This window comes from Vanrija albida (genome assembly GCF_041260175.1).
Source record: "Vanrija albida strain AlHP1 chromosome Unknown contig_1, whole genome shotgun sequence".
NCBI classification, from domain to species: Eukaryota; Fungi; Basidiomycota; class Tremellomycetes; order Trichosporonales; family Trichosporonaceae; genus Vanrija; species Vanrija albida.
In genome coordinates this window covers 2,627,321-2,654,178 of record NW_027191420.1, presented here as the reverse complement: position 1 = coordinate 2,654,178, position 26,858 = coordinate 2,627,321, and the positions used below count along the sequence as shown (strand labels likewise).

The following is a 26,858-nucleotide window of genomic DNA, read 5'->3' as shown; positions in this document are numbered from 1 at the left end:
AAATGCATTTACTACAAACAGTTGAAGAGGGAAATCGCCGTGGATAGGGGGGCAGTATCCATGTCTATGGAGCAGCAGCCTGCTCATGTCGCTTGTATCGACGCGACGCCAGATGATTTAGATGTGGAGAGGAGCACCGTTGCTGACCTCCAGCCCAAAGTCGTAGTCGCTGAAGCACGCCTGGTGGAAGTCGACCTCGCCGATCAGAGTGTGCATCGACGACACGAACGCGTCGAGCGAGCACAGCCCGTCCTCGTTCTGCTGGCAGCCGTTGATGCCAGTGAGCGGGACCGGTGCGTCGTTGAGGACGATGCGGACGTAGCGCTGCGTCTCGCCGCTAGTGGCCGAATCGTTGTGCGAAGCGGGGCCTGTAGAGTTGGATGCGGCCTCGGCGGTGGGGGTGGGCTTCGGCTTGTGGTGCTTCTCCTCCTCATCGTCGTCGTCGTCATCGTCATCATCATCATCGTCGTCGTCATCATCGCCGTGGCGCTTGTCGTTCTCCTTGTCGTTGAACGGCCACCACGAGCTACTCGACTCATCCGCCACCTTCTCGCCACAGGTAAGCACCTGTACCTGGAGGTTGGTCGCGAACGGGGCAAACTTGGAGGTGACAAAGGACCAGTGCTTGGGGATGTGGTCGAGAGGGGGAGGGCCCGACTCGGAGAACGACGTGAGGTTGAGCGTTGGGAGGACTGGGCGGGTTAGCATTCGAACACATGACCGCTACTCACGCTGGGCAAAGGTCGTGTCGTGCGTAAAGTCAACATACAGCGGGTTGTTGAGCGGGAAGTGGAGGTCGTCGTGAAGGCTCGAGTTGGTGGTCGAGTTGAACTCGCTGAGCGGCGTGTGGGTCAGGCGAGCGGTGAGCTCCTGGAGCCATCCGAGACCCTCGGCACGAGCAACAGGGCTGCCAAAGCTGGCAGCGTACCACCAGTAAATGTCGCTGCGGTACTCGAAGCCCTTCCACTCCTTCTCGGTGAAGAGGTCACAGAAGGCCGAGTGGCCAAGGGCGACAGTCTGTCGTGGTTCAGCTATCGTCCCTTCGTACACGCTAGCTGCTCACCTCGTAAGCACACATCTCCATCATGTTGTTGACATCGGCGAGCGACACGTCGTAGCCCTTGATGAGTTTCTGGATGCGCTCGCGGGCGTTCTTGAGGAAGACGGCATCCCACTCGGCGAGCTTGGCAGCCGTCTTGGGGTAGACCTTCTCGTCGTTCGGGCACCCGTGGTAAGGCGAGAGGGTGCAGTTGAAGCCGGGCGCCTCGATGATAACCTCGAGGTTGAACTGGTCCTCGTGGGGGATGCCAAAGAAGCCCGCAGCCCAGTTCTGAGCCGAGCGGAGCATGCGGCTGGGCGTCAGTTGGAGGAACAGCTGTCAACTCACTCCTGGGTCTCGGTACGAAGCACCGGCAGGCGGCCGTTGAAGCGCTCCAGAAGGAAGCCATACTTGACACGGGCTGCCACGCCAAGGTTGTACAGCTGCGAGCGGCCGAACGGCGTGAGCAGCTCGGCGCCGAGCTTGTAGTCCCAGTGGTTCAACCACGCGAGCTTGCCACCAGCCTTCCAGCCCTTTGCCGCGCCGAGGCGCTTGGCGAATCCGGCCGGCCCGCGGGGGTTCGATGTGGGGTAGCGCGCACCGTGGCGCTGCAGCCAGTGCATCTCGTCGAGCTTGCAGTGGCGCGGAATGAGCTGCGACGACTCGGGCAGGCCATGGCTCTTGACGCTGTGGTACGGCGAGAGGTTGCCCCAGTGGTGGTGGATGTTGAAGTCGGACTTGCCGGACGGCGGGATGAGCGGCGACACACCAGTGTACTGCGGGAGGTGGGGTGCCGTGACGAGAAGCGCGGGCCTGCAGTGTCAGCGGGGCACAGCCCAGTGCAGTGAGTCACTCTCGACACTCACTCCTTGCCAGTCGGCGTGGGGCCAGCGTATCCGATACTGCGGCGTCAGCAAGTCCCTCGCCCACACTCACTTGGTAGGGAAGTTCTTGTCATCGTTGCCGGCCTTGAAGGTCGGCACAACGTGGTCAAGCCACTCCTTGACGTTATCAGGCAGCGCGTCCCAGCTCAGTCCGCCGATCTTGAGGTCGTTCCGGCGGGCATAGTACGCGCCGCCTGCAGCGCTCAGCAGGAGGAGCGAGAGCCCGGCGCAGAGAAAGAGGAACGTCCTGCGGCCCTTTCCGCGTGGGCGGCGGCGCTTGAGCGCAGCGAGAGGCGACGTCTGGCGCTCTGGCGGGTACCCTGCCGCAGCGTACGACGGGGGCAGCAGGGGGTCGGACGCGCCGGCTCCAGTGTACTCTGGGTCGTCGCGCGCCTCCTGCAGCTCGTACGCCTCGGCGTCGGACACGTCGTCTGCCTTGTCCCGATACGGGTTCATGGTAAGGAGAGTGGTGTGGTGTTGTGGAAAGAAGGAAGGAAGGTGAAATGGGTAGAACGGGAACGGCCAATGTTGCCAAGAGTGGTACCGCTGACGGGAGTCAGAGTGCGGCGGTTGCGGCGGTGGCAGCCAACGTCATGGCAGTGCCTCGGTGACGAGTCTTGACAATGTACACTGTGCACTATGCATCTGCTCCTCACACGATGACTGGGACAGCGTCAGTGTTTCAGGAGCTCACATGCATGTCTCGTCGCCGACGTATCTGTACCACGCCCCATCGCCTGCAGGTCGCCAACGCGCCGACTCGGCCAACTGGGCCACCGGCGATACCCGGCCGGTCGGCCGCGCTGACTCGCCAGTCGGCCATACGCAGCTCGGCCTCGTTCTCTCATGCATGTAGAGCAGTTCCGGCCGTGCCTATCTCTCTACCTCTCGGCCCATACATGCATGCACGCTCTGCCATCCTCACCGGCCGACTCGGCGACCGACAGCACCGTGACTCACCCCAGAGGACATTAGCCAATCTCCGCGCGCCGATTCAATCTCGCCCGCGATTCTTCGTCCGCCTGCCGCGCGCGGTGGGTTCTGTTGCCGAGCCGCCGCCGCCGCCGCCGTCGCTGCCAGTCCGACCCGCCTCGCCGCCGGATCTTTCAGACGCTCGTTGGAAAATAATACACTTCCCCACTCTACCTCAACCCACAAAATGACCAGGTCAATGGCCGTGCTCCGCCGCGCAGGCGCCCTCCTCCGCACCGCTCCGACACCCCTCGCGCGCCCATTGCCCCTGTTGGCGCAGGCCCGCGCCTTCTCCGCGACGCCGGGTGGGTGACCTCCGAAGCTGACTCGCTGACTTTAGCCGCGCGGCACGGCGAGCTGACGCGCCCCGCGCCCGGGACTGGGTGAGCTTCATGGACCTTACCTTCCCCGAGCTGACACGCGCAGCATCAAGGTCACGTTTGCCGACTCGAAGGGAAATGCCATCAAGACGGTCGAGGGGAACGAGGGCGACGACTTGCTGTCCCTCGCCCATGAGCACGATGTGGACCTTGAGGGTGAGTGTGTGTGTTGGGGTGAAGGGAGGGAGTTGGGTTCGTCGGCTGGGAGGCGAGCATGCTACTCCCCCTCGCCCGCTCGTCTTCCTCTTCCTCTCTCGACCCCACAACCTTGCTGCCGGTCCCTCCTCTCTTCCTCCCCCCTCTCCTCAACCCCACACCTCCGCCTCGCCCTTCCCCTCTCTTGCGCCGCTAACCCTCACAGGCGCATGCGAGCGCTCCGTCGCCTGCTCTACCTGCCATGTCATCCTCGAGCCCGAGGTCTTCGACAAGCTCCCAGAGGCCGACGACGAGGAGAATGACATGCTGGACTTGGCATTCGGCCTCGAGGATACGTGAGTGTCAGGCAACTACCACGGCCTCGAAATGACCATGCGAGCTGCACCCCTCCGTGTACTCTACTGACACTCCCAGGTCGCGCCTAGGGTGCCAGGTCCTCCTCACGCGCGAGCTGGACGGCATGGTGGCCAAGTTGCCCGCCGCCACGCGCAACATGTACGTCGACGGCGCAAAGGCCCGCACACACTAGAGACGAGTGTCGACGATTGGGGACGAAGACACGACGACGGCGCCGCTGGGACCACCGCTCTGCTGTAGACCAACGAGTTACATGCATTTTTTCTTTGTATCGCTCTCACACGCCAATGACGCGGACAGTACAAGTCACATTGCTGCTGGAAGCCGAGAACATGCTAAGACCAAATCGATAGGGGCACTCGCCGCCCCTCGCCCCGCCATCACCCCCCTCCTGTCAACCTCGAGTGTGCTGATTGATGTACCCATCTATTCTGTGACAATGAAGAAATAGACGCTCATGGTGGCGGCTATCGCCGGCCGTGCCCGACAGCCTGGGGCTGGGCAGCAGCCGCAGCTGCAGCCCCATCCTCCTCTTCCTCCTCCTCCTCCTCGGCGTCCTCGTCATCCTCGTCATCGAACAGGCGCCCGTTCCTCGCCTCGGTGGGAGCCGTCTCTGCGTCTCCGCTGCCGCCCTGTGCCGCGGCGCCGTCCTTCCACCTTCCTCGGTGGTCGACCTCGTCGAGCTCCTCGTATCTCTCCGGTCTCTCACGCAGCCAGCGCATGCGAGGACCGCTCCGTGCCCGTTCAGAGACCTTGAAGCCGTAGATGCGAGGGACGTAGAGCTTGCCGAGGGCAGGTCGCTGGCCGCCGTAGGGGTTGGGGTTGGCCAGTGGGTCGGCGCTGTAGCCAGAAGGGGATGGGGAGACGCCACCGCGGTCCTGCGAGGGCGTAGCTGAAGAGCTGGCGATGGTCGCGGCGCTGGGAGCGAAGGGTGTGGAGAGAAGCTCGGGGTAGGTCTGGAAGAAGAGTGGTCCGAAAGAAGTGCCGAAGAAGGCACCGTCCACCTGCGAGTACTTGCTGCTAGGAGGTGTGTAGATGTCACCACAGTTGGGGCAGTAGAGCTTGACAGTGTCAATGCCCGGCATGTCTGACCGGCCGCAAGGAAGAACGTGGGTCGAATGGCAGAACACGCGGGGGCAGGCGCCGAAGTGGCCGGCCTCGTACTTCTCGACCTGAACAAGTTAGAAAGTCGGAAGCCCAGGCAGAGGTCCTACGCACCATCATAGCGAGACCGGGCTTGGTGAGGATGAACCTCTGGTGCACAAGGCCGTACAGGAGCTCAGCCGACGACTCAACAATCGATACGTCTGGGATCTTGGACGAGTCCTCCTCTGCAGGCCATGTCAGATGCTGAGTCATGCTTCCACATCTGCGCCTTCCTTGAGACTCACCAGGCTCGACGTCCAGAACCATCTCCAGCGCCTCCTTCCAAAACGGCACGAGGGATTGCAGACCCGTCAGGTTGAAGTCATCCTCGATGAAGTCCTCGTGCACCTCGCAGAAGTAATCGTGTCCTGGCAGAGATGTGAACCATGTCTCGAGAGTGTCAGCTCGTCCCGCGGGCGCGTTGCGAGGGCAGGGCCCTGGTGACTCACAATCCACGTCAATGTCGACGTCTCGTCTGATGATCCCTGCGACGAAGAGTCTGGTTGGTGTGAGCTGGCATCTCCCGGTTGAATTTTTGGGTAGCTCACCAAACTCGAGCTCGTCCTCATCCTGCTCCAGCTCATCTGGGTGGAGTTCGCGGCCGGCCATGTCGACGTAGACGCGTTGCATGTAGGTTGTTGGGGGAAGGCGAAGTGGAAGGGGATGCGCGAAGCGGTCGCTGTCCGAGGAATGGTCCGGTGCGGGGGCCTAGCTCGCTAGGGGAAAGACGGTGATGGTCGACGGCGAAGGCGTCGGTGGGTCGAGGAGGAGCTGAATTGCCAGCTCTGTCGAGGGAAGGCAAGAGGGCGTTGCAGAGTGCGAGGTGGTGTCACTTCAAGCTAGTTGCAGGATGAGGCCGGGTGTCCAGTTGCCCTTGCACAGTCGAGGAATGCAGGAATCCCGTGATATGCGGCTCGAAGACGCGGGTCTAGGTTGTCGGTGTTGTAAGGTCGAGGTGGGATCTAGTCGTGACCAAGTTGTTGGTGATGATGATGCTGCTGCCGGTTGCGACCACCACCACCACCACCGCACTGCACACACACGCATCTGCTCGCAGCTGCACTCCTGGCGGTCGTGCCTCGAGTGCCACAAGCTGCAAGTCTGCCGGAGATATCTCCTGGCTGGCGGCGGGTGGACCCTGAGCCGTGGGGGCTCGTGCCACGTGGGCGTGACGCGCACTCTGGATTGACCTTCAGGCACGGGCGAGGCAGTGGTGGGCTGGCTGGGCTGCTGGCTGCGGCGCGGCGGGGGCACATCGTCACACACACACCACCACCAGGCCACCACCACCCCCCTCCACTCGACACGACGTGCTCGCCAGCGCCTGATATCTCCAACTCCCCCATCGCTCTTCCCTCTCCTTTCAACTCTCTCCCGCTTCCGGGTCTGCCTTTCTCCCTTCCACTCTTCAACCTTTACACTACCCACAGCACAGTAGCCCATCATGGACGAGGAGTACGACGTGAGTATGAGTACCACCCACCACCACCACCACCCCCACACGTTCCCCCGTTACTGCGTCCCGATGGCTCGCCACACGGGGCGCCTTCCCTCACTATGGTCGTTCTGGGTTGTATGCTAACCACCCCTCCCATCAGGTCGTTGTCCTCGTAAGTGGCCACGCCCGACACTTCGCCTGCCAGCGCGATCACGCCTCATCGCGCTGGACACATGGCGCTGCGGCATTGGACTGACGCACAACCTCGCAGGGCACTGGCCTCACCGAGTGCATTCTCTCGGGCCTCCTCTCGGTCGACGGCAAGAAGGTCCTCCACATGGACCGCAACGACTACTACGGCGGCGAGAGCGCGTCTCTGAACCTCACGCAGGCAAGTCGTGACGCTGCCTTGGCTTTGCCCCACTCCTGCTGATGTCCTACCCCAGCTGTACCAAAAGTTCCGTAACACGCCACCTCCTGAGGAGCTCCAGCTCGGCCGTGACCGTGACTACGCCGTCGACCTTATCCCCAAGTTCATCCTTGCCTCGGGCGAGCTCACCAAGATTCTTGTCCACACCGAGGTCACCCGCTACCTCGACTTCAAGCAGATTGCCGGCTCGTACGTCTACCGCGACGGCAAGATCTCCAAGGTCCCTTCCAACGAGTCCGAGGCGATTCGCAGCCCGCTCATGGGTCTCTTTGAGAAGAACCGCGCCCGCAAGTTCTTCCTCTACCTCCAGCAGTGGAAGGAGGACGACCCGGCCACGCACCAGGGTGAGTCTGTCTTGATACGTGCAGCAGGCGGTTAAGCGATGGACCGGGTGATGAGTGCTAGGGCCCTGGCGGGTGTGCCGTGCGGTTGGCGGCACGCGGCTCTGGCGGCACTGGCACGGCACTGGCACGGCACTGGCACTAGGCCTATGGTGCCGCAGCGGTGCCAGCACTAGGGTGCTGAAACGCAACGCCGTGTCTGAATACCGCTGACACGTCCCAGGTTTCGATGCCAACACACAGACCATGAAGGAGCTCTACACCAAGTTTGGTCTCGAGCCCGGAACTCAGGACTTTATCGGCCACGCCATGGCCCTCTGGTTCGATGACGAGTATGTACCCTGTGCCGGTCTATGGCATGACGACTGACATGCCGCAGCTACATTGAGAGGCCGGCCAAGGAGACGATGGAGCGCATCATCCTCTACACGCAGTCGATGGCTCGCTACGGCAAGTCGCCTTACATCTACCCCCTCTACGGCCTCGGCGAGCTCCCTCAGGCGTTTGCCCGTCTGTCGGCCATCTACGGCGGCACCTACATGCTCGACAAGAAGATCGAGTCGATCAACGTCGACGAGTCTGGCAAGTTCACCGGTGTCACCTCGGACGGCGAGACTGTCAAGGCCAAGAAGGTCATTGGCGACCCTAGCTACTTTGGTGCTGGCCAGGACCCTGTCGAGGGTGGCAAGGTCAGGGTGCTCGAGACTCGCAAGGTTGTTCGTGCCATCTGCATCCTCAAGCACCCCATCCCTGGCACCGACAACGCCGACTCGGCCCAGATCATTATCCCCCAGAACCAGGTCGGCCGCAAGAACGGTGAGTGGGGTGTTGCTGCAGTGGCTGGGTTGTGCTGACACACAGCCAGACATCTACATTGCCTCGGTCAGCGCCGCACACTCGGTCGCCGGCAAGGACGTGTGGCTCGCCATTGTGTCGACCATTGTTGAGACCTCTGTTCCCGAAAGAGAACTCCTCCCCGGTCTCCAGCTCCTCGGCACCATTGTTGACAAGTTTGTCTCTATCACTCCTCTCTACGAGCCCACGTCGGACGGCTCGGCCGACAACATCTTCATCTCCAAGAGCTTTGACCCCACGTCGCACTTCGACTCGGTTGTCACCGACGTCAACGACCTTTACCAGCGTGTCACCGGTGGCCCTCTTGAGCTCAAGAAGCGTGACACGGAGCTCGAGTCGAGCTAAACTTGAACTTTTGGTAGTGCGACTTTTACTACTGGGCCTATGTACAGATTGCTGCGGCGTAGGCGTGGGCGTGGGCGGTGCGAGCGTTACTCTAGTTGCTGTCGTTTCCGCGGACCTTGATACCGCGCCGCTTGCGCCAGCGTGCGAGGCCCTTGTCCCACTCTGCGCGGTTCATGCCGTCGCGAATGAGGTGCATGGTGACGCCGAGCGACTCGGTGTCGTGGTTTCGGCTCTCGTCGTCAAAGAAGAGCTGGCGTCAGCCGCGGCCCCATGGCCCACCCACCATCTGCTCGTAGGGGATGCGCGTGCGCTTGTGGATCTCGTGGAAGTGCTTGATCTTGGAGGACGGGTAGATCTCAATAACGTCGAAGAACGACCGGGCCTTGACGATGGCCCCGTCCACGCCGGGAACGAGGAGCAGGCTGAGGGCCTCCTGCGCGCTGGGGTCAGCGCGGCTTGGAGGCAACGTACAGGTCGATAGCGCTGGTGCGGGACGCGACGCCGATGGTCGTCCCGCGCGCCTTGAGGGCCGCGAGGATGCCAGGGACCTCGGGGTAGAACTCGAGCGTGCTCCCGCGCCTGGGGCGACGTCGTCAGCTGACCTGGCCTCGAAGTGGGAGCCGCAACGCACCTGTCCACGAGCGCGTTCACCTCCTCACCCCGCCGCCGCAGCGGCGGGCTGATGTGCGTGTCGATCCACAGGTCCCAGAGCGTGTAGCTTTCGTCAGCTGCCGTCGGCGTCACACCCACTCGAGGTCGAATACCACGGCCTTGGGGAAGGCCTCGGGGTCGTCGGGGGAGAGGGTGCGCCATTCTGCCGGCTCGGGCGAGGGCTGGGGCGGGCGGCGGACCATTGTATGGTCGCGATGGAGGGGGTTGTCAACAACAACGGCCGTCGTGGTTGTCGTAAAAGGCAGGGTGTCTGTGGTGGAGGTGCTCCGTTACAATGACGTCGCGTGCGGGAGGAGAGATGCTATTTGGCCTCACGGCCTTGTATACAACCTGCCGACTCGAGCCCGCCAAAAGTAATCAACAGCACACACAGATTACAAAAGATTGTATTGTGCTTGGGATGCGGGTCACCTCAACTTGGTTGGCGCACTGGCTTTCACCTTGCCCGTCGACTACTAGCCGTGAGGTCTGCTGTCGATGGCGTGTCGGTCGGATGTCTCGAACTCGAAGTCTTGAACGTTGCCTTGACGTTGTAAACTTACGTACTCGATCGATCGAATCGCGCCAACAGACCTCACGGGGGTTCGAACCGACGTGCCGGATCCCTCGAAACATTGGAGAGTAAAGTAGATCCTCTTGGTCTTAACCGCAACCCCAAGAGCCGGGCCCGCATCTGTGCTTTGTTGCTGCATCGATCGTCGCAGTGTATATAAACACACAACGGCATGCTTCCATCACTCAACCCATCACTCAACTTGTACTTAGTCGATGCATACAAATCAACGCGGGCGCACGGTCCGCATCAGTCGGTCCCTTTACGCATTGTCCTCCACCCCACTGCGCACATGCATTCCATTCCATCTCGAGACTCGTGACGACCGACCTGGTTTAACCGCAGCAATGTCACGTGTTCCAACCCACAAGGTTGATCCGAGCTCGCAGTCACCAAGATAGACAACTCGGCCTCATCTTCCCCACATGTGCTCAACTCGACAGCGGCCCTAAGGCGAGCTCGAACGCGCTCGAGACGACAGCGAGGCCATCCTACAACAACTGGCAGCAACTGGCACCTCGCCTGTGCGGCCCATTCGTCCACCTCTGAGCCGCTCTGAGCCAGACAAGATCCCATCCACCTGTCGGCGTTCGGCAGAAGCAACACCCACGCGACCCACATCACACCGGCCGCCAGCAACAGTGGGCAAGCATGCCATGGGACATGAATACATCAAGGGATGCGCCACCGATAGCATCTAGCTCGAACCTTGTCCACGCCGGACCATGGGGGCACCCAGCCGTCCAGCGACGGAGCGAGGACAATGGGTCGCACGCTGTTGGCCGACCGTACTCGAGGTCGGCATCGGATGTCGATGTCGACGTGACGATGGAATTCGAGGGCGAAGACGATGGGGAGTACGATGAGAACGACTCGCCGTACCGCGGATCGCTATCGGCCACCGGCAACGACCTGTCTCCCGCTTCACTTCTCACCAACACGGGCGAGCCGGCGCGGCGTATTCGACCAGCATCACGGCGCAACGTTGCAAGGGCGTGTGAACAGTGCCGGACGAGGAAGACACGGTGTTCAGGTGGGTCTGGGCATTCCACACACGGCGGTTACTGACTCGAGGCACAGGTGACCAACCGATATGCGCCCTTTGCCGACGGCTTGGGAAGGATTGTGTCTACTCGACCGTCGTGGATGGCCGCCTGACGTGGGTAGCCGCCGCACTGACCTGCGATGGCACTGACCACCTCCAGAGACAAATCTGCCAAGCGCAAGCTGGAGTACTTGCAGAACCGCGTGCGGACCTTGGAAACAGCATTGGCAGATGCTCTGCGCGGACAGACTTCTGCGCCTGCCGTTCAGAGTCAGCCCCTTGGTGCGAGCCAGCATCTTCCTCAGTACCAAGGCCATTCATTCCTCATCAACCCGGGCGAAGGGTTGACAACTACGGAGCTCATTCGACGAGCGCGCCCTGTGTCGACGTTTGACGAGAACTCGCCCGACTGGGATCCCTTCGGTGTTGGCCGACTTGCCCTGTCTCAGAATGGCGCACTGCACCTGTATCCAGCAGCAACATTCTACTCCCCGGCTCACATGGCGCCGGACTGGGAGAAGGCGCTCGAGGCTCTGATCGCAGGCCCTGTCAATCGGCCAGGATATCTCGCGCCGTACCTGCCATTTCCTCTCGCGCCGGAGCACCACACGGCGCTCATCGACTTGTGCTTCTCTCACATGCTCAGCTTTGGGATGAACAGCTTCAAGGACAAGTTCATTGCGGAAATGCGCCAGGACCCGATGGGCAAGACGGCCTACTTCTCGCCCATGCTCCATCTGGCTGTCCTCGGCGTCGGCTTCAGGTACTTCCGCGACCCGGAAGGCGTGGGCATGTACTACTCGGGCGAGGGCGCAAGCAACCGCGGCGAGGTGTTCATCGAGAAGGCCATGACGATGGTCATGGACGAGGTGAGGGATCCGCGGTTGAGCGTGATCCTTGGGCTGCTGCTGTTGTGCGGTTACAACGTCGGCGTCATGAAAGAGTGAGTTTGCGGTGCTGTTCGTCGCTGATCATGACAGCCCGGTTGCCTCGAGCTTGTATGCTATGGCTGTTCATGTGGCCCTGGAGAGTAAGTCAAACCTGGCGTTCTGTCGCTGACGCCGCTAGTGCGACTGCATCGCCGGTGCGATACCCAGCTTCACGAGCTGGGTCTCGACGTCGACAGCGATCTGGACATTGCGCGCAGGGACGTGTTTGGTTACTCGCTGAATCTGAGTACGTGAACGGTTTAGTCATGAGCAATGCTGACTTGTGCAGTGGCCTGGTACACGACCTACATGGGCCAGCCACCACTGCCACTCTGCGACGGCGCCGACCAGCGCTCACCGTACATTCGGTCGGATCTGAGTGACCCTGCCGAGGTGGAGATCTCGGAGGTCTTCCACCACCTCGCCCAGCTGAGCGACTTTGGCCTGCAGGCTCTGCAGACGAACCACTGGATGCGGGCGCCGATGCAGGAGCGGGCTTCGCGCGTTCGTGCCATCACCTCAAGGCTTGAGGCGTGGCACGCCGCCCTCCCCGACCACCTACAGTGGCCGCCGAAGGATGGCGCTTCCATGAACCCATGGTATGTGGCTTGTCCGACAACGCTTGCTGATCCGCAGTGTGATCACGACGCACGGCATGTACGCGGCGTACATGATCATTCTCTACCGACCATACATCCTCGACGCGGACGCGAGCCCGCCGGATATGGTCGCTGAGGCTATCTCGCGCTGTCTCTCCTGCGCCAACGACATTGTGAGGCAGTCAGAGTATCTCGACAAGACGCATGGTGTCCACACAGCGGCCTTGGCGTGGAAGCAGTGAGTGATCGCGGCCGCTGTCGGGGCGTGGCACTGAAGCCCCCAGCATTCTGTTTGTGTGCGGCACCATGCTCGTTTTGCAAGCTTCTGGTCTTCCGTCTGTCACAGACGCTGAGCGTGAGCGTGCTCTGGTGGACCTGCAATCGATCCAGGCAAGCTTGGAGGAGCTGTCGGCGGTCTGGCCTGTGGCAGGGACATGCTCCACTGCGCTGCAGCAGCTGCTGGACCAGGGCGTGCCGCTCGAGGCGTGGAAGAACGACGGCACGAGCAGGTCACGGCAGTAGTGTATAAACGTGGCACATGGCATAAGTACGACGAGATGGCAAAGGTGGGCAAGCAGTCTGGACAAACATGCATCATCATTGCAGTCACCGAGCCAACGACTCGACCAGATGGAGCAAGGCACCTCTCGACATGACATGCATCATCCTGAGCAGCAATCTCCACCAAGAACGCCGAGACCCGGAGCACCAAGGCACCTCTGAACAAACATGCATCATCGCGCGCCAACCTACGTCGCCACAGCCGTCACCGGGGCGCTCGCCACTGCAGCCGGCTCTGGCCCAGTCGCCACCGGGGGAGCCTCCTCCTCGAGCGTCTTGGCCACCTCGCCCGACTTTGCAATGACGACGGGGTTGGTCGGCCTGTCGCCCATGACGGGCGTCTTCTCGATCTCGCGGACGACGGGCATGCCGTCGAGCACGCGGCCAAAGACGACGTGCTTGCCGTTGAGGAAGTCTGCGGGCGCGGTCGTAATGAAGAACTGGCACCCGTTCGTGTTTGGCCCGCTGTTGGCCATGCTCAGCAGCCCAGCCTTGCAGTGCTTGAGCTTGAAGTTCTCGTCGGGGAACGCGCCGCCGTGGTTGTAGATGCTGACGCGGCCCGTGCCGTCGCCGTGCACAAAGTCGCCGCCTTGGATCATGAAGCCGGGGATCACGCGGTGGAACGTCGCGCCCGTGTAGCCGGCCGGCTTGCCGTCGATGTTGACGCCGTGGGCTAGCTGGAGAAAGTTCTCAGCGGTCCTGGCGTCAGCTAGAGGAACACGGGCACACTCACTCGGGCGTAATGTCGCTGAAGAGCTCGATGACGATCCGCCCGGCTTCCTGCCCGCCGATAGTCATGTCGAGGAAGACGTGCGGCCGCACCACGCCCTTGGGGCACACGAACGGCGCGTTTTCGTCGGGCGGGATGAACGCCGAGTGCAGCTTGTGCTTGATCTTTCCAAACATGTTGAGGGACGTGAGGGATGGGGCAAGAGAAAGAGCGCATGCATCGTCGTCGTCGTCTTGAGCAGTCGTGTGGGAGGTTGAGGTTGCTCGTCAACAACGTCCCGAAGGCAGTGACGTCAACGATCGTCGTGGTCAATGCCGGATCGACACATCCGCCGGCGTCGCCGCCTCCATCATCACCTCTGCCCAGTCGACGCAGCACCCCGCACAAAGCCCAGCCATGCCCCAGCACACACGTACGTAGCCCCCTGGGCCCCGCTGAGTTGACGAGTGACTACCGCCTTCACCAACACGGCGTGGGCCGAGCTCGCTGTCGACGCGAGCCGCGCCCTGCCGTGCAAGCAGAACGTCCAGCGGACAGAGCGCACCTTCAGCGGCGGCGGCGTCGAGGGCTGGGCGAGCGAGAGCTCGGTGCTGTGAGTCGTGCGGGGGCCAAGCTCACGCCAGCACGGCACACGCCGAGGCCACGACGGACGCGACGGGCGGTGAGTGGCCTGGCGGGTCGCGCTGATGCGCTAGACGGCCAGATGTTCTTCGTTGGCTCGGTGGACGGGAAGCAAGGCGCGTTTGCGGCGTCGACGCATACCATGATCGTTGACTTTGTCCTCTCGGCCAGCTGGACAATCATCCCCGGCACGGCGTCGTGAGTCTGCGCGATGGCGCGAGCGGCCACTGACATCGACGCCAGAGGTGAGCTCGCTGGTATCAGCGGCACGGGGTCATACTCGTTCAAGCTCGGCAACGACGGCAACATGAAAGGCGTGCCGGTAAAGGCCGAGTTTGTCGTCAGCTTCAGCTAGCAGCGACTACGGTTGAGAAGTGGCGTGTGGGTGGGTGAGTGGCCTGCTGCGTGAGAGCACTGGACTTGGTACGAGGATCGCGACTGCACTGCGCCACCCGCCTTCTTCCAAGCATGCATAATGCAGTGTGATATGCACATTTTACAACTCCCTTATGGAGGTACATAGTGTTGCAGAGTTGTGTCGCCGACAATGACAGTCGGCTTTTACGCCTGTCCAGCGGTGGTGCGGCCAATGGCACGCGACACGCCGCCCTCAAGCACGGGCAGTGGCTTGCCCTTGCCAGCCTCTGGCGCCTCCATGAAGCCAGCGCGGATGAGCCAGGCAATGTAGAGGCCGACGAGGTCCTCCGTAACACCAGACGTAGGCTGCTCGCCCGCGCCCGAAGCCAACGCCTGCGCGTTCGTGTCGTCGAGCTCCACGGCCTTGGTCGACGTGGGCAGGTCGTCGAGCACAAAGTGCAGGAGCGGGAAGAGAGCATTGTCCTGCGTGTCGAGCACATGCTGCTCCAGCTTGTGGCGCCACTGGATGTACTCAACCTGGCTGACGGGGTAGCCGTACGTCTGCAAGGCGCCCAGGAGGTCGTTGAAGCGCAGGCGGGGGTGGCCAGTCACGTGCAGCACGCTGAACTTCTCGGGCGTGAGGGTCTGCGCCGAAAGCGAGGCGAGCATGGCAACGTGGTCCACGGGGCACATGTTGAGCGTGTTGTTGATGTCGGGGATGAGGCCGAGCTGGAGACAGCCCTTGACCATGCGCCAGATGAAGTCGTCGGTGTTGGTGACGGCAGTCTTAGAGTCACCGAGGACGTAGGACGGGCGGAGGATGTGGCCGGCAAGGCCGCGCTTGGCCGCCTCGAGGATGATCTTCTCAGCAACCCACTTGCTCTGGCCGTAGCCGGTGTCGAGGCCAGTGCGGGCGTCCTCGAGGTCATCCTTCTCCGAGAGACCAGCCTTTCCGTACGACAACAACTCGTCGGACTTGCGGACAAACGCCTCGTTGTCGAGAACAGCGGTCGACGAGACAAAGCTGAAGAGCTTGGGCTTGGTGTCGTTGACCAGGTCGAGGGCAGTCATGGTTGAAAGCACGTTGGCAGCGCGCATCTTGGCGTAAGGGTAAACCCAGTGGACGACGGCACCGTTGTGGAGAACGGCGTCGGCTTCGCCAGCAACTCGGTCCCAGGTGGCCTTGTCGAGGCCAAACTTCTCGTCGCCCAGGTCACCAACAACAGCCTCCACCCGGCCGTCCTTGACCCACTGCTCGTCCCAAGCACCACGTCCCTCAGCGCCATCGCGAAGACGGGCAAGACCCGCCTCGGCGGTCTTGGCGCGAACGAGACAGATCACCTTGGCAGCACGGCGAGAGAGCAGGTCGCGAAGGATGAAAGCGCCGAGGAAGCCAGTGGCACCCGTGAGGAACACGGTCAGCTTCTTGGTGGCAAAGTCGGCAGGGAGCGGCTTGAACGCAGCTGGGAGCTCCTTGGACAAAAGCTCGACGTCCTCGGCGTAGGCGACCTCCTCGGCCTTCTCCTTGGTGGGCGCAGACGTGTCGGCGGACTGCAGGCCAGCAGCGGCGAGCTCGTCGATAGCAGCGGCCTGGAGGCCGATGGTGGGCTTCTCGAAGACGAGACCAAGAGGGGCATTGACGACGAAAGTCTTGCGGATCTCAAAGATCAAGCGAGTAGCAAGGATGGAGTGGCCACCGAGGTCAAAGAAGTTCTCGTCGATGCCAATCGAAGGAGGAGGCGACGGGAGGAGCTTGAGCCAGATGTCGTGGATAGTCTTCTGCGAGGGCGTGAGGTCAGAGGACGACTTGGCAGAGGGCTTGACGGCAAGGGCAGTGTCCGGGAAGGGAAGAGCGGGCTTGTCGATCTTGCCATTGGGGTTGAGAGGCAGCTTGTGCAGGGGGAAGTAGACGGCAGGAACGGCGTAAGAGGGGAGCTTCTTCTTGAGGTGCTCGCGGATGTCGCGAATGAGGCGACGGTAGCGGCGAACCCCGCGGAGCATCTCCGACTTGAGGTCGAGCTCGTCTTCGTCGGCTCCAAGGCCCTCACTGGCAGAGGCCATACCCTCGAGTTCGGGACCATCGTTGGGAACGAAGTAGGACACAAGGACCTTCTCCTCGTCCTTGTCACGACGGACAAGGGTAACGTTCTCGCGGACGAGAGGGTGGCGCGAGAGGTGGGTGTCGATCTCACCAAGCTCAATGCGGAATCCACGGATCTTGATCTGGTCGTCGGCACGGCCAGTGCACTCGACACGGCCGTCAGGAAGGTAGCGGCCAAGATCACCGGAGCGGTACATCCTGTCGCGGATGCCAAACCAGTGCTGGGCAGCTCCAGGGTTGGTCTTAACGAGAGTGTCCTCGCGTTCGACACCCTCGGTGAACCAGTTTGTGACAAACTTCTCGGCCGTAGCAGCAGGGTCGAGGTAGCCTTCGGCAAGACCACCAGAGCGGACGTAGATCTCGCCCATCTCGCCGACCGCGCAGGGGACGTTGCGGTCGGTACGGTTCACCACGAGGAGCTGGACGTCGATCATACCCTGACCAGCGGGGATGAGGTCCTTCTGGGTCGACAGGAAGGTCTGGTCCTCGTTGACGGACGGGATAGCGAAGTAGGAGACGGCACGCTGGGTCTCGGTCGTTCCGTACATGTTGATGATGCAGACGTTCTTGGCCAGCGATTGCAGACGGTGGCAGTCGCGCTTCGTGAGCACGTCGCCGACGAAGAAGGCGTTGAGAAGAGATGGGATCTGGCGCGTAGCCTGTGCTGACAAGAGCTGGCCCATGGCGGGGGTGAGGTGGGTGACGGTGACCTTGTTGTCGTCCATCCACTCGGCAAGGCGGCCAGGAGTACCAATGTCGTCGGCGGTCGGCACGAAGAGAGACGCTCCCAGGAACAATGGCGTGAACATGTCACGCTGAATGGGGTCGTGGGCGATGCCGCTGAGCATGGTGTAGCGCGACTCGTGACTGAGGCCGAAGCGCTGGGCCATCCAAGGGAAGAAGTGAGTAAGGGAGTAGTGGCGGCCCTTGACTCCCTTGGGAATGCCAGTCGAGCCTGACGTGAATGACAAGGTTGCGGGCGAGTCGGGTCCCAGAACAACGCCAGCAGGAGTCTGCGCGAACTGCTGGTAAGGAGCAAGAATGTCCTCGGCGGAACCGGTAGGCGAGCCAGTGATGCCGTTCTCGGTGAGCTCGATGGCAGGGATGTGGACATGGAGGTCCAGCTTGTCCTTGATGTAGTCCGAGACAGTGGGCGAGAGAACGCCAGCCGACTTGATCACCAGGAGAGAGCGAGGAGTCGAGACTGAGAGGTAGACGATCTGGCGGTTGGGGGGGTACGCGGGGTCTGGGTTGTTAGCCTTGCTCGGCGGCGGATGTGGATGGTGTAGAATGGCATGGTATGCGATGAAGAGCAGCCAGGGCTACGAGCGGTCTGTGGGGTGACTGAACAACCGCCAGAGATCCTTGGAGTGACTTAGAGGTTACCAGAGAACCGTAGGGTGACTTCAATACTCGTCGCTTCCACGATGTGACGGCAGGTTCGGGAAAGGTGTCGAGATGGCGCTCCGATTCGACCATCCCGACACCTTCCGTATGCCCAGAAGTCTCCCGACACTGCTCGTTCCGCCGCGATGTAGGGGAAGCTCCAGAAAGTGCACATGACATGCAGGCCATGAACTCACCGACAACGGAGAAGACACCACCGGCCTTGAGGATACCCATAACACAGACGACCATCTCGGCCGAACGGGCGGCGTAGACCATGACGACCTCGCCCTGCTTGAGGCCACTCTTGATAAGGGCATGGGCAAGAACGTTGGATGCCTCATCGACCTGGCGGTACGTGAATGTCCTGCGACCCTTGCTTGGACCATCCATAATACCCTGTCCGGGAGCCAGCTCGCACTGGACAACGCAGGTGCGGTCCGGGTGGGCCTTGGCGTTGGCCGAGAAGATGTCCGGGATGGCACCGACGAAGCCACACCAGTCCAGGTCCGAGCTCGGGTCGGGGAGGACAGCCACCTGAGAGTCGGTACGGATGGGCAATGATCCGAGGGGGTGGGTCGGGTCATTGCTCGAAGCCGAGCGAATGAGCTGCAAGAGGGACTCCAGGGTAGCCTGGATACGCGCCTGGGTGAAGAGGAGCGAGTTGTACGTCAGGCGAAGGAAGAGTGGAGGAATCGCCATGCGCGTCGCCGGCTTGTCGCTAGACTCGGCAAGAAGGAACAGCGTGAAGTCGGTGGACAGCGAGGAGTGCGGGTCAGGCTCGACCTGAGTCGAGTCGAAGAAGCGAACCCGGTAGAGGGGGCCCTCGGGCTTGAGGTGGTCCACAAGGTTGGAGAGGGGGAGAACGTCGGCAGCAGCCTCCTCCTCGCGGTCCATGACCTGGCGAAGGACGTCGAAGAAGGTCATCTCGGTGGTAATGTCCAGCTTGAGGAGCAGAGGCGTGGTCGTTCCGGGAGCCGACGTGCAGATGACCAGCGACGGGTCCGGGGTGTAACGGAACAGAAGGATGACGAACGAAGTCAAGAGGAGGTGGTACGGCGTGGGGAGCGCCGATGATGGGTACAGCTCGCTAAACTCGTACGTCAAGTGCATGAGCGGAGGGATGAGCGAGGCCGGCAGGGGAAGCGTCTGGGTGGACTCGATCATACGCGCCGGCGTCGGCCTTGGGTAGTCGGTAGGCAGCGCCAGGCTGGGCAGGGTGCCCAGTCTGGTCGACCACCTGCCGAGCTTGGCCTTGAGTTCGGCGTCGGCTGCCATTGTTGAAGTGAAGATAGCAATGACAGAAGCAAGATGTTGAACGGGAAATAAAGTCGTCGGCGTCGGCGGACGACGCCGGCGACTCGACTTCTCGATTAACTCGAGATCTCGGCCGGCCGCACGGAATCAAAATGAAAACACAGGTGGCACAAGCGACTGTGGCGATGTGGCTCTGGGGTCTCCATCCTCCCTTCTTCCTCTCACCCCACCGCTCCTTCTCACGCTGCATGTACTAGAACATACTTGCATCTCAAAGGATACAAGAGCGAGGGATTCATTAGTTTGTGATGATTAAATGAGGTGTGATACACATGGAGGGGTAGAGAGAGAGAGGAGTCTTTCAACGGATCTGGGGAGGCTCACTCGCTACAGTCGTTTCAGTCGCAGTAGGGGGCCCAGCAGCGGCGCCAGTGGCATCAGCCTTCTGGAAAAACCGATGTTTAGGCTTGCCCTCCGACTTCTCGACGTCGTTGTGGTCGTATCCGCCGGCGGGACCGTGCACCTGCTCCTTGTGGACGATGTCGCTGGCGAGCTTGTCAAGCCCGATCTCATGTGCGATGCGGTCGCGGCGTTGCTGGTCCTTGGCCCCAGCGTCGTCGCCGCTGTGGCGTGTGAGCGACTCCCTCGGCATGTAAAATGCGGCTTACAAGATGTGGTCGACCTCCTCGAGCGACAACCCCTTGAGTTCGGGCACGATGAAAATGGAGAATAGCAGTCCGACGATACAGAAGCACATGAACACCATGTACGTCTTGTACCCGATGTTCTTGAACATTACTGGGGTAATCATGGCCACGGTGAAGTTCATGATCCCTGATGGTAGTCAGTACAAGAGTTTGTGAGCCACGAGGACAGTGTGAGGACGGGGCAAGTTGGGCCACCATCCATCGCACTTACAGTTCGTTGCACTACTAATTGACATGCCCTTGGCTCGCATGTCCAAAGGCCAAACCTCGCTGCTGACGACCCAGGCGAGCGGTCCCCAGGTAACGGCAAAGTTGGCGATGAACCAGAAGACTGGGACACAGTTCAGAACTTGCTGACTTGCTCGTTCCCCTCGACTCACCCATAAAGACCGCTCCGTTACCAGCCGCCTTGTGCTCGTCAAATCTCCCGCCGTAGGTTGCGACAATGGCACCGACCGTGGCGTGCGACACGGCCATATTGGCCATGCCCCAGATGAGGATGGGCTTGCGTCCGAACTGGTGTCAGGTAGAGGCTCCACGGAGGCACCTACGTTGTCTACAAAGAGGACCGCGGGGATAGTGAGCACGAAGTTGACAATGCCGACCACACCGGTGGCGAGCAACCCGGTGGTGGGCCCGGTGAGTCCAATCTCCCTGAAGATTGACGGCGCGTAATAAATGATGGCTGGGATGAGCGTGTGCACGATAGCCGGATGAACGCACCATTGATACCCGTCCACTGCTGCAAGGCCTGTGCCGACGCGCCGATCAGCAGACGCCTGAGCAGCGGCTTGCTGGTGAGGAGGCGGTGGTACTCGCCCAACGACACCTTGAAGTTGACGTCGTCGTACCCGTACCTCTCCTTGGCGATCTCGCGTTCGACGAGGCGCTCTGCCTGGAGCGCGCGGAACTCGTATTGAATCTCGGGCGAGCTCGGGTCACCACCCCGCAGGTTGGCGAGGGTGGTAAGGCACTCGTCTTCTCGCCCTGAAGAATATCAGCATGCCACTCCATGCCACTCCATGCCACTCCCTCGCGATTCCCTCGCGACTCCATAGCCACCCAGAGCCACTCCAGAGCCATTCCATATCACCCCCCAACTCCTTCCCTCCCGTGCCTCCCTCCCGTGGAACCTCCCACTCCTGAAGATATCGCCTCCTGGATGGTCCCAGACCTGGCACCCCGGGAGGGTCGCAATGTATTGCTGTTCCTTCCTCCGCCCTGCACCCTTCGCTCCCATATCTCATCTCCGCCCTCCTTGATCTCCCCGCCTGTACCAACTCACCCTTGAGCATGAGCCATCGTGGCGAGAACGGGAGGAAGAGCGCGCCGATGCACAAAAAGGCTCCCGGGACCAACTGTAAGCTGAGGGGGAGGCGCCATGCCGCCGTCGACTGGCCGGTGTGTGTTGCTCGGTCGTAGTGCACTCCGCCGATATAGTTGGTGCCGTACGCGATCCAGTAGGACACAAGGATTCCGAACGTGATGGCGAGTTGCTGGAGGGAAACCAGACTGCCGCGGATACCAGGTGGGGCAAGCTCGGCGTTGTACATGGGCACAAGCATCGAGATGGCACCGACGCCCATGCCTGCGAACCAGCGTCCGGCGTAGATACACCCGGCATGCGGGTTGGCGTCGGCGCCGGTTTGGATCGCGACGCCGACCATGAAGAGGAAGCACCATGCAGAGAGGGAGTACTGGAGAGTTAGGGTGTGCGGGGTGGGCAAGGACCTACTTTACGAGAGTAGGCGTCGGCCAGGGGGCCGGCCATGAAGGCGCCGAGGAAGGCACCGAGCTCCAAGATGGCCGTGAGCAGACCTCTGCGCGCCACATTGTCCGAGTTGAGTTCGAGGTAGTACCGGTCGACAAAGTTCTCCATGACCTGCACCTGGCCAAACACGCCCTGGTTGTAGCCGTACAGGACGCCGCCGACCGAGGAGAAGAGCGTGATGGCGACCACCTTGCCGTTCTGGAAGAGGCCGCGCCAACCGGTCGCACCGGCGCGCGCGAGGACGTCGGCGTCTGTTGTGCCGCCCATTGTGTGTCTGTGTGTCTGTGTGGGTTCTAGTAGATGTGCAAGTGAACGTATGTGAGGTGGGACTGGCAGCGTGTTTGCGTCCCGCCATGGCTTCTCTTTTAACCGCCTGGCGCATTCCTCGAGCTCGACGAGCCCCTCGGTCTCCAAGTGGCCGTTGGCAGACGTGTGTCCCGAGGATCTCAGCCCACGGCCGTCTGCGATCGCGGCGGTTATGATGCTGTTGGGCGTTAGGCCGACTAGTGCCAAACAGCCACTGTGGTTACCTCATCTGATCAATGCCGGCTCTACTTGGATGGACACGTGCGGTCATTTGTCGGTCATTTGTTTGTGCCTTCGCCCTGATGACCGGCGCTGCAGGATCTTGCCGCCTGGCCTGGTCCCCCGGCGCCACCTCGGATTCAACAGCACTAGTGTCTCTCATCTCGTCATTGTCGAAGCCGCTCTCGGACGCTTTACCTGCACGACGGAGCGGGGACGACGTAGGCCCGTGAGTGGTTCGACGGCCCCGGTCGGCCCGGTGGAAACGTCTGGTTTCGGTTTCAGCGCGACTACAACGTCACTCATGGATCGGGGGTCATGACCCGAGTCAGTCTGCGTGGATATGGGAGTGAGTACGAGTTGGATGCACGAGGTCGCGGTATGCGGGTACGGCGCCTGGCAAGAGCGACCTCCATGTGCCGCCGGCAGCGTTCCACCGGCAGTGTTCTAGACGAGCGTGCCGATTGACATGCGTCAGTCACACAACCTACACGCAGGTATGTAGCTCGAGCCGGGCGGCGATCCTCACACGCTCCTTGGCGACGGGGGACTGCTGCGCGACGCACATACGCCGGCCGTGCGGCCCCGCGGAGAGAGCCGAGAAAAGAAGCAGCCCGTGGTGACCCGTCGGCGGCGCGGGAATGCTGACTGACGGCGAGCAAGGGTGACGACTGCCCCGGCGGGGCCGGGGGCGGGAGGACAGTCATGGCTGCGGGGCTCGTGGTGACCAGGGCCATGTGTGTGTCTTCTGGTGCTGTGTCGGACTGTGGAAGGCTCTTGCTTCGAAGAAGGCGCGGGATCCGTGAGTCGCGGTTCGGGGCACAGCTGGCTTTCAGCGCCGCAGCCGAGCTCACCGGTCAGGCAACGCTCGCGGCAGCCCCCTAGCCCGGCTTCGAGGCCTACTGCTTCGACCAGCCCATCTCGCACTTCGACAAGAAGGTCAACAGCACCTTCGGCCACCGGTACTGGGCTGCCAAAAGGACAGAAGAGGAACGAGGGGGGGGGGGGGGAGAAGAGGAGGAGGAGGAGAGGAGGAGAAGAGACGCAGGAGGAGAGAGGGGGACAGAACCTGACCCTGTCCGTCCATATCCCGCACTCTGTTTACCATTACCCGGACTGAAGCACGCACATCTGTAGAAATGGCGCGTGCGCATTCTCCACTTCTCGCATGCTCTTGCCCACTACTCACCTGCCTCGCTTGGATTCAACAGCCCACAAGCCTTGCTGCATGCACATCTGCGCGCGGCGGCCGGAGGGGGGTCGAGGGCAAGCAGGCGCCACATCTCCCCCGGCGCTTACCTACGTCAGCCACGACGAGGGCCTTGAGAAAGTCAAAGGCAGCGCCATCTCGGTTGAGAACAACAACGAAAGAGCACGCACATTGCAGCGGTGGATCTCTACTGCTGCTCCGGCGCTCTCTTGTCCGCCACGTACAGATCGTGACACCGAGGACGATCGGCGCGGGAGTCGAGCCGCTGAATGGAGATGGAAGCGAGCTGCCTGCCTCTCGACGCCGCGCTCGCCATGCACGCGGTATCCGTCGCAACCACGTTTACGCGTGTATGATATCCGCGCGGCGTGTCATTGGCCCGGCATGTGCTGTCCTTCTGTCGGCGGCGGTTTGCCGACAGTGATCTAGGAATCGCCGCATCTTCCGGAGTGCCACCGCTGTTGTTCTGCCAAGCCAAATGACGACACCCATGTCGCCATTATCGCGCGATCTCGTCTGATCTCTTGCAATCACCATTATTCCCATCAACTCACTCTGCATGCTCAGTCAGCAGTGGGCGGACCACTGCGCCGCAGGAAGCACGAAGCCCGTAGTGCTGGCAGCCATGCGGGCAGGCTGCGCATAGCTCGTGCGGAGGCGACCGCGTGCTCGCGTGCCCTCCTCCCCTGCCCACCACGCGGCTTCTCTACTGCGGATCAGCGAACAGCCGGTTCCAGCTGGTATCTGCCTATCTGCTGGCTGATAGCCGTACCCCCGCATAGCTGACGAGCAACTCACCAGCTCTCGACCAGCTCCCAGCTGACCGGCTTTGCCCGCTGCGCGACACGTCAAATCACCGCCGCATGCCTACGCCATGGGTCGCACCCCATATCCAACATAGCGCAAAGGTCTTGGCAGGTCGTCGCGCGCGTACTGCGCTGGTAGCCTGGAGCGGCTCAGGGACCGCAATCCCAAGTCTTGGCACCGGATGGCGGCCGCCGCGTGTGGCGCCGCCCATCCTGCGATCTTGCCAGTCAACAGACCGATGTCGTCTTCAGCATGCCTCCCACGCGGCGTTCTCGCCCGCCAGTCGAACGCACGCAAAGGCCCACCAACCCCACTCCCCCACCTCGGCTTGGCAGGACCCCGGGCAACTCACTTGCTGCGCGCCTCGGGCCGACCATGTCCTGCTGATTGCCCAGGGCGCGGGGTCATAGATCCGCACCTCAAGTTTAGGCTGACGCAATGTCGTGCTCGGCTCCCCACATCGCGCGTGTGTGGTACGCTAGAATGCCATCCACGAGGGCGCAGGCGACGACATACGACATTGGAGCAGCTCGGGACTGTCGTCGCCCCCCTCATCGCCATTACGGTTTGCGCTAGGTCCGCTGCACGTCGGTTACTGGCCGAACCCACAGACGTGATGTCGCCGCGACGCAGATATAACCGCCGGCAGAGGTTTGCGGAAGAAGGACATCACCCTCAACCCCCACAATGGCAGGACTCTACAGCGAAAAGAAGTCGTCCCTCGACGGCGGTGTCGACGGCGAGCTCGCCCAGGTCCCCTCCCTCGCCCGCACCGGTACCAGCAACAACTTGAACAGGCCCCAGTTCGTCGTCAAGGGCGAGCTCGAGTACATCGGCGAAGAGGGAGGCAACAATGCCGGCTACGCCACGTACCAGGAGGTCCACGGCGCGCCCGTCGAGGCCGTCAACCCGCTGGGCTACCAGGTCGGCTTCTGGACCACGCTCTTCCTCAACATCAGTATGCTCATCGGCACGGGTATCTTCTCGACTCGTGAGTAAGCGGTTGGAGGCCAGTGTTGACCCCCGCAGCGGCCAACATTCTCCGCCAGACGGGCTCGGTCGGCCTGTCGCTCATCTACTGGGTCATCGGTTGGCTGATCTCGCTGTCCGGTATTTCCGTCTACCTCGAGTTCATGTCCTTCTACCCCTCGCGCTCCGGCTCGGAAGTCGTCTACCTCGAACAGGCTTACCCCAAGCCCAAGTACTTCTTCCCGGTTACCTTTGCCTTCCTCACCGTGGTGCTCTCGTTCTCCTCGTCCAACGCCTTCGTCGTCGCCCAATACATCTTCCGTATTGTCGGCCGTACAGCCAGTCCCTGGGAACAGAAAGGGGTGGCCGTTGCTGCCATTACTGTCGTCGCCATCCTCGTGGTCGTCTCGAACAAGCTGGTGTTGCGTCTCATCAACATCCTGGGTGTGATCAAGATTGCCACACTCCTTTTTATCACCTTTTCCGGCTTTGCTGTCCTGGCCGGCCGCTTCCCCGACAAGGTCAAGGACCCCAAGGAGAACTTCCGTAACAGCTTCAAGGGCACCTCGGACGACGGCTACAACCTTTCGAACGCCCTCGTCAGCATCATCTTCTCGTACGGTGGCTACAACAACTCGTTCAACGTCGCCAACGAGGTCAAGGACCCTATCCGCACTATCCGCCGCACCGCCAACGGCGCCGTCACCATCGTCTTTGTGCTCTACTTCCTGGTGAACATTGCCTACTTTGCCGCGCTGCCCAAGACCGAGATCATCAAGTCGTCCCAGGTCACGGCCTCGCTCTACTTCAAGACGCTGTTTGGCGACAAGGCCGCTAAGGGCCTCACGATCCTCCCCGTCCTCTCGGCCCTCGGCAACATGATGGCGTCAAAGCTCGGACACTCGCGCATGATCCGTGAGATCGGTCGCCAGGGTGTCGTCCCCTACCCCGAGTTCTTCGTGTCGACCAAGCCCTTCGGCACCCCTGGTGGCGCCGTCCTCTTCTCGTGGTTCATGTCGCTCATCATGATCCTCGCTCCCCCCGCCGGCAGCGCCTTCAACTTCATCATCGCGCTCCAGAACTACCCCTCGTCGTTCTTCATGGCCCTCATGACCTTTGGTCTTTGGCTTGTCCGCCGCCGCCGCGCCCAACTCAACCTGCCACCCTCGGGCTACCGCAGCTGGAACGTGGCCGTCGTCTTCTTCTTCCTCGCCAAGATCTTCCTCATCATCATGCCCTGGGTGCCCCCCAAGGCCGGAATCAACGCCTCGGCGTTCGGCTTCTTCTACGCCGCGTCTTCGCTCACCGGCATGGGCTTCATCGGGCTCTGTGGCATCTACTACGTCGTCTGGACCATCCTCCTCCCCAAGTGGCGCCACTACCAGCTCCGCCAGATCGTCGCCATCCTCGACGACGGCTCGGTTCAGCACAAGCTCATCAAGGTCCCCAACGACAAGATCGAGGAGTGGGACGCCAAGCACGATCTCTCGGGTCGCTCCATCACCTCGTCCGACGAAGGCGACAATGTCGAGTACATCCACGAGACCAAGGCGTAAAAAGCCGCCCCCGTTGTAATACAGCGCCGACCGGCCCTACGAAACTACAGTTTGCTCATATCACTACCCTCGGATTATCTAGATCATCGTAGCCATGCATGGATGTCTGCGATTGAGAGAGGTCATCCTAACCAAAGCAATGCAATGCCCAGTGTACAA

At 61.6% G+C, this 26,858-nt stretch overlaps 11 protein-coding genes across 11 annotated transcripts; 5 read left to right on the top strand and 6 right to left on the bottom strand.

The window, feature by feature from the left end:
* Positions 1 to 117: 117 nt before the first annotated feature.
* Positions 118 to 2,379, bottom strand: Q8F55_001090 (uncharacterized protein; the record flags this gene model as incomplete). Its single annotated transcript, XM_069349731.1, has 6 exons — positions 118 to 692; positions 732 to 1,017; positions 1,064 to 1,352; positions 1,388 to 1,852; positions 1,906 to 1,941; positions 1,976 to 2,379. The coding sequence occupies 6 exons, from the start codon at positions 2,377 to 2,379 to the stop codon at positions 118 to 120; spliced, it is 2,055 nt and encodes a 684-aa protein (XP_069213275.1).
* A 703-nt stretch (positions 2,380 to 3,082) lies between these two features.
* Positions 3,083 to 3,960, top strand: YAH1 (mitochondrial matrix iron-sulfur protein; the record flags this gene model as incomplete). The annotated part of the gene is made up of 5 exons (XM_069349730.1): positions 3,083 to 3,200; positions 3,236 to 3,278; positions 3,322 to 3,431; positions 3,637 to 3,766; positions 3,846 to 3,960. 5 exons carry the CDS (start codon positions 3,083 to 3,085, stop codon positions 3,958 to 3,960), a joined length of 516 nt encoding a protein of 171 aa, XP_069213274.1.
* Positions 3,961 to 4,255: 295 nt separating this feature from the next.
* Positions 4,256 to 5,564, bottom strand: CKB1 (casein kinase 2 regulatory subunit; the record flags this gene model as incomplete). Its single annotated transcript, XM_069349729.1, has 5 exons — positions 4,256 to 4,960; positions 5,007 to 5,119; positions 5,180 to 5,324; positions 5,384 to 5,433; positions 5,483 to 5,564. 5 exons carry the CDS (start codon positions 5,562 to 5,564, stop codon positions 4,256 to 4,258), a joined length of 1,095 nt encoding a protein of 364 aa, XP_069213273.1.
* An 814-nt stretch (positions 5,565 to 6,378) lies between these two features.
* GDI1 (Rab GDP dissociation inhibitor alpha) lies at positions 6,379 to 8,343 on the top strand (the record flags this gene model as incomplete). The annotated part of the gene is made up of 6 exons (XM_069349728.1): positions 6,379 to 6,396; positions 6,644 to 6,763; positions 6,819 to 7,146; positions 7,367 to 7,475; positions 7,523 to 7,959; positions 8,009 to 8,343. The coding sequence occupies 6 exons, from the start codon at positions 6,379 to 6,381 to the stop codon at positions 8,341 to 8,343; spliced, it is 1,347 nt and encodes a 448-aa protein (XP_069213272.1).
* Positions 8,344 to 8,434: 91 nt separating this feature from the next.
* On the bottom strand, positions 8,435 to 9,197 carry Q8F55_001086 (uncharacterized protein; the record flags this gene model as incomplete). Its single annotated transcript, XM_069349727.1, has 5 exons — positions 8,435 to 8,593; positions 8,627 to 8,783; positions 8,815 to 8,922; positions 8,975 to 9,061; positions 9,094 to 9,197. The coding sequence occupies 5 exons, from the start codon at positions 9,195 to 9,197 to the stop codon at positions 8,435 to 8,437; spliced, it is 615 nt and encodes a 204-aa protein (XP_069213271.1).
* A 1,199-nt stretch (positions 9,198 to 10,396) lies between these two features.
* Positions 10,397 to 12,663, top strand: Q8F55_001085 (uncharacterized protein; the record flags this gene model as incomplete). Its single annotated transcript, XM_069349726.1, has 8 exons — positions 10,397 to 10,601; positions 10,649 to 10,727; positions 10,774 to 11,556; positions 11,594 to 11,643; positions 11,682 to 11,789; positions 11,832 to 12,141; positions 12,179 to 12,379; positions 12,426 to 12,663. The coding sequence occupies 8 exons, from the start codon at positions 10,397 to 10,399 to the stop codon at positions 12,661 to 12,663; spliced, it is 1,974 nt and encodes a 657-aa protein (XP_069213270.1).
* Positions 12,664 to 12,890: 227 nt separating this feature from the next.
* Positions 12,891 to 13,608, bottom strand: CYP3 (Peptidyl-prolyl cis-trans isomerase H; the record flags this gene model as incomplete). Its single annotated transcript, XM_069349725.1, has 2 exons — positions 12,891 to 13,401; positions 13,436 to 13,608. 2 exons carry the CDS (start codon positions 13,606 to 13,608, stop codon positions 12,891 to 12,893), a joined length of 684 nt encoding a protein of 227 aa, XP_069213269.1.
* Positions 13,609 to 13,828: 220 nt separating this feature from the next.
* Positions 13,829 to 14,408, top strand: Q8F55_001083 (uncharacterized protein; the record flags this gene model as incomplete). The annotated part of the gene is made up of 5 exons (XM_069349724.1): positions 13,829 to 13,844; positions 13,880 to 14,024; positions 14,056 to 14,093; positions 14,128 to 14,251; positions 14,297 to 14,408. The coding sequence occupies 5 exons, from the start codon at positions 13,829 to 13,831 to the stop codon at positions 14,406 to 14,408; spliced, it is 435 nt and encodes a 144-aa protein (XP_069213268.1).
* A 206-nt stretch (positions 14,409 to 14,614) lies between these two features.
* LYS2 (large subunit of alpha-aminoadipate reductase) lies at positions 14,615 to 19,175 on the bottom strand (the record flags this gene model as incomplete). The annotated part of the gene is made up of 2 exons (XM_069349723.1): positions 14,615 to 17,757; positions 18,095 to 19,175. 2 exons carry the CDS (start codon positions 19,173 to 19,175, stop codon positions 14,615 to 14,617), a joined length of 4,224 nt encoding a protein of 1,407 aa, XP_069213267.1.
* A 340-nt stretch (positions 19,176 to 19,515) lies between these two features.
* Q8F55_001081 (uncharacterized protein) lies at positions 19,516 to 21,899 on the bottom strand (the record flags this gene model as incomplete). Its single annotated transcript, XM_069349722.1, has 8 exons — positions 19,516 to 19,777; positions 19,823 to 19,988; positions 20,073 to 20,192; positions 20,242 to 20,377; positions 20,413 to 20,546; positions 20,585 to 20,848; positions 21,147 to 21,558; positions 21,597 to 21,899. The coding sequence occupies 8 exons, from the start codon at positions 21,897 to 21,899 to the stop codon at positions 19,516 to 19,518; spliced, it is 1,797 nt and encodes a 598-aa protein (XP_069213266.1).
* Positions 21,900 to 24,861: 2,962 nt separating this feature from the next.
* Positions 24,862 to 26,699, top strand: Q8F55_001080 (uncharacterized protein; the record flags this gene model as incomplete). Its single annotated transcript, XM_069349721.1, has 2 exons — positions 24,862 to 25,165; positions 25,204 to 26,699. The coding sequence occupies 2 exons, from the start codon at positions 24,862 to 24,864 to the stop codon at positions 26,697 to 26,699; spliced, it is 1,800 nt and encodes a 599-aa protein (XP_069213265.1).
* Between the last annotated feature and the right edge of the window lie 159 nt (positions 26,700 to 26,858).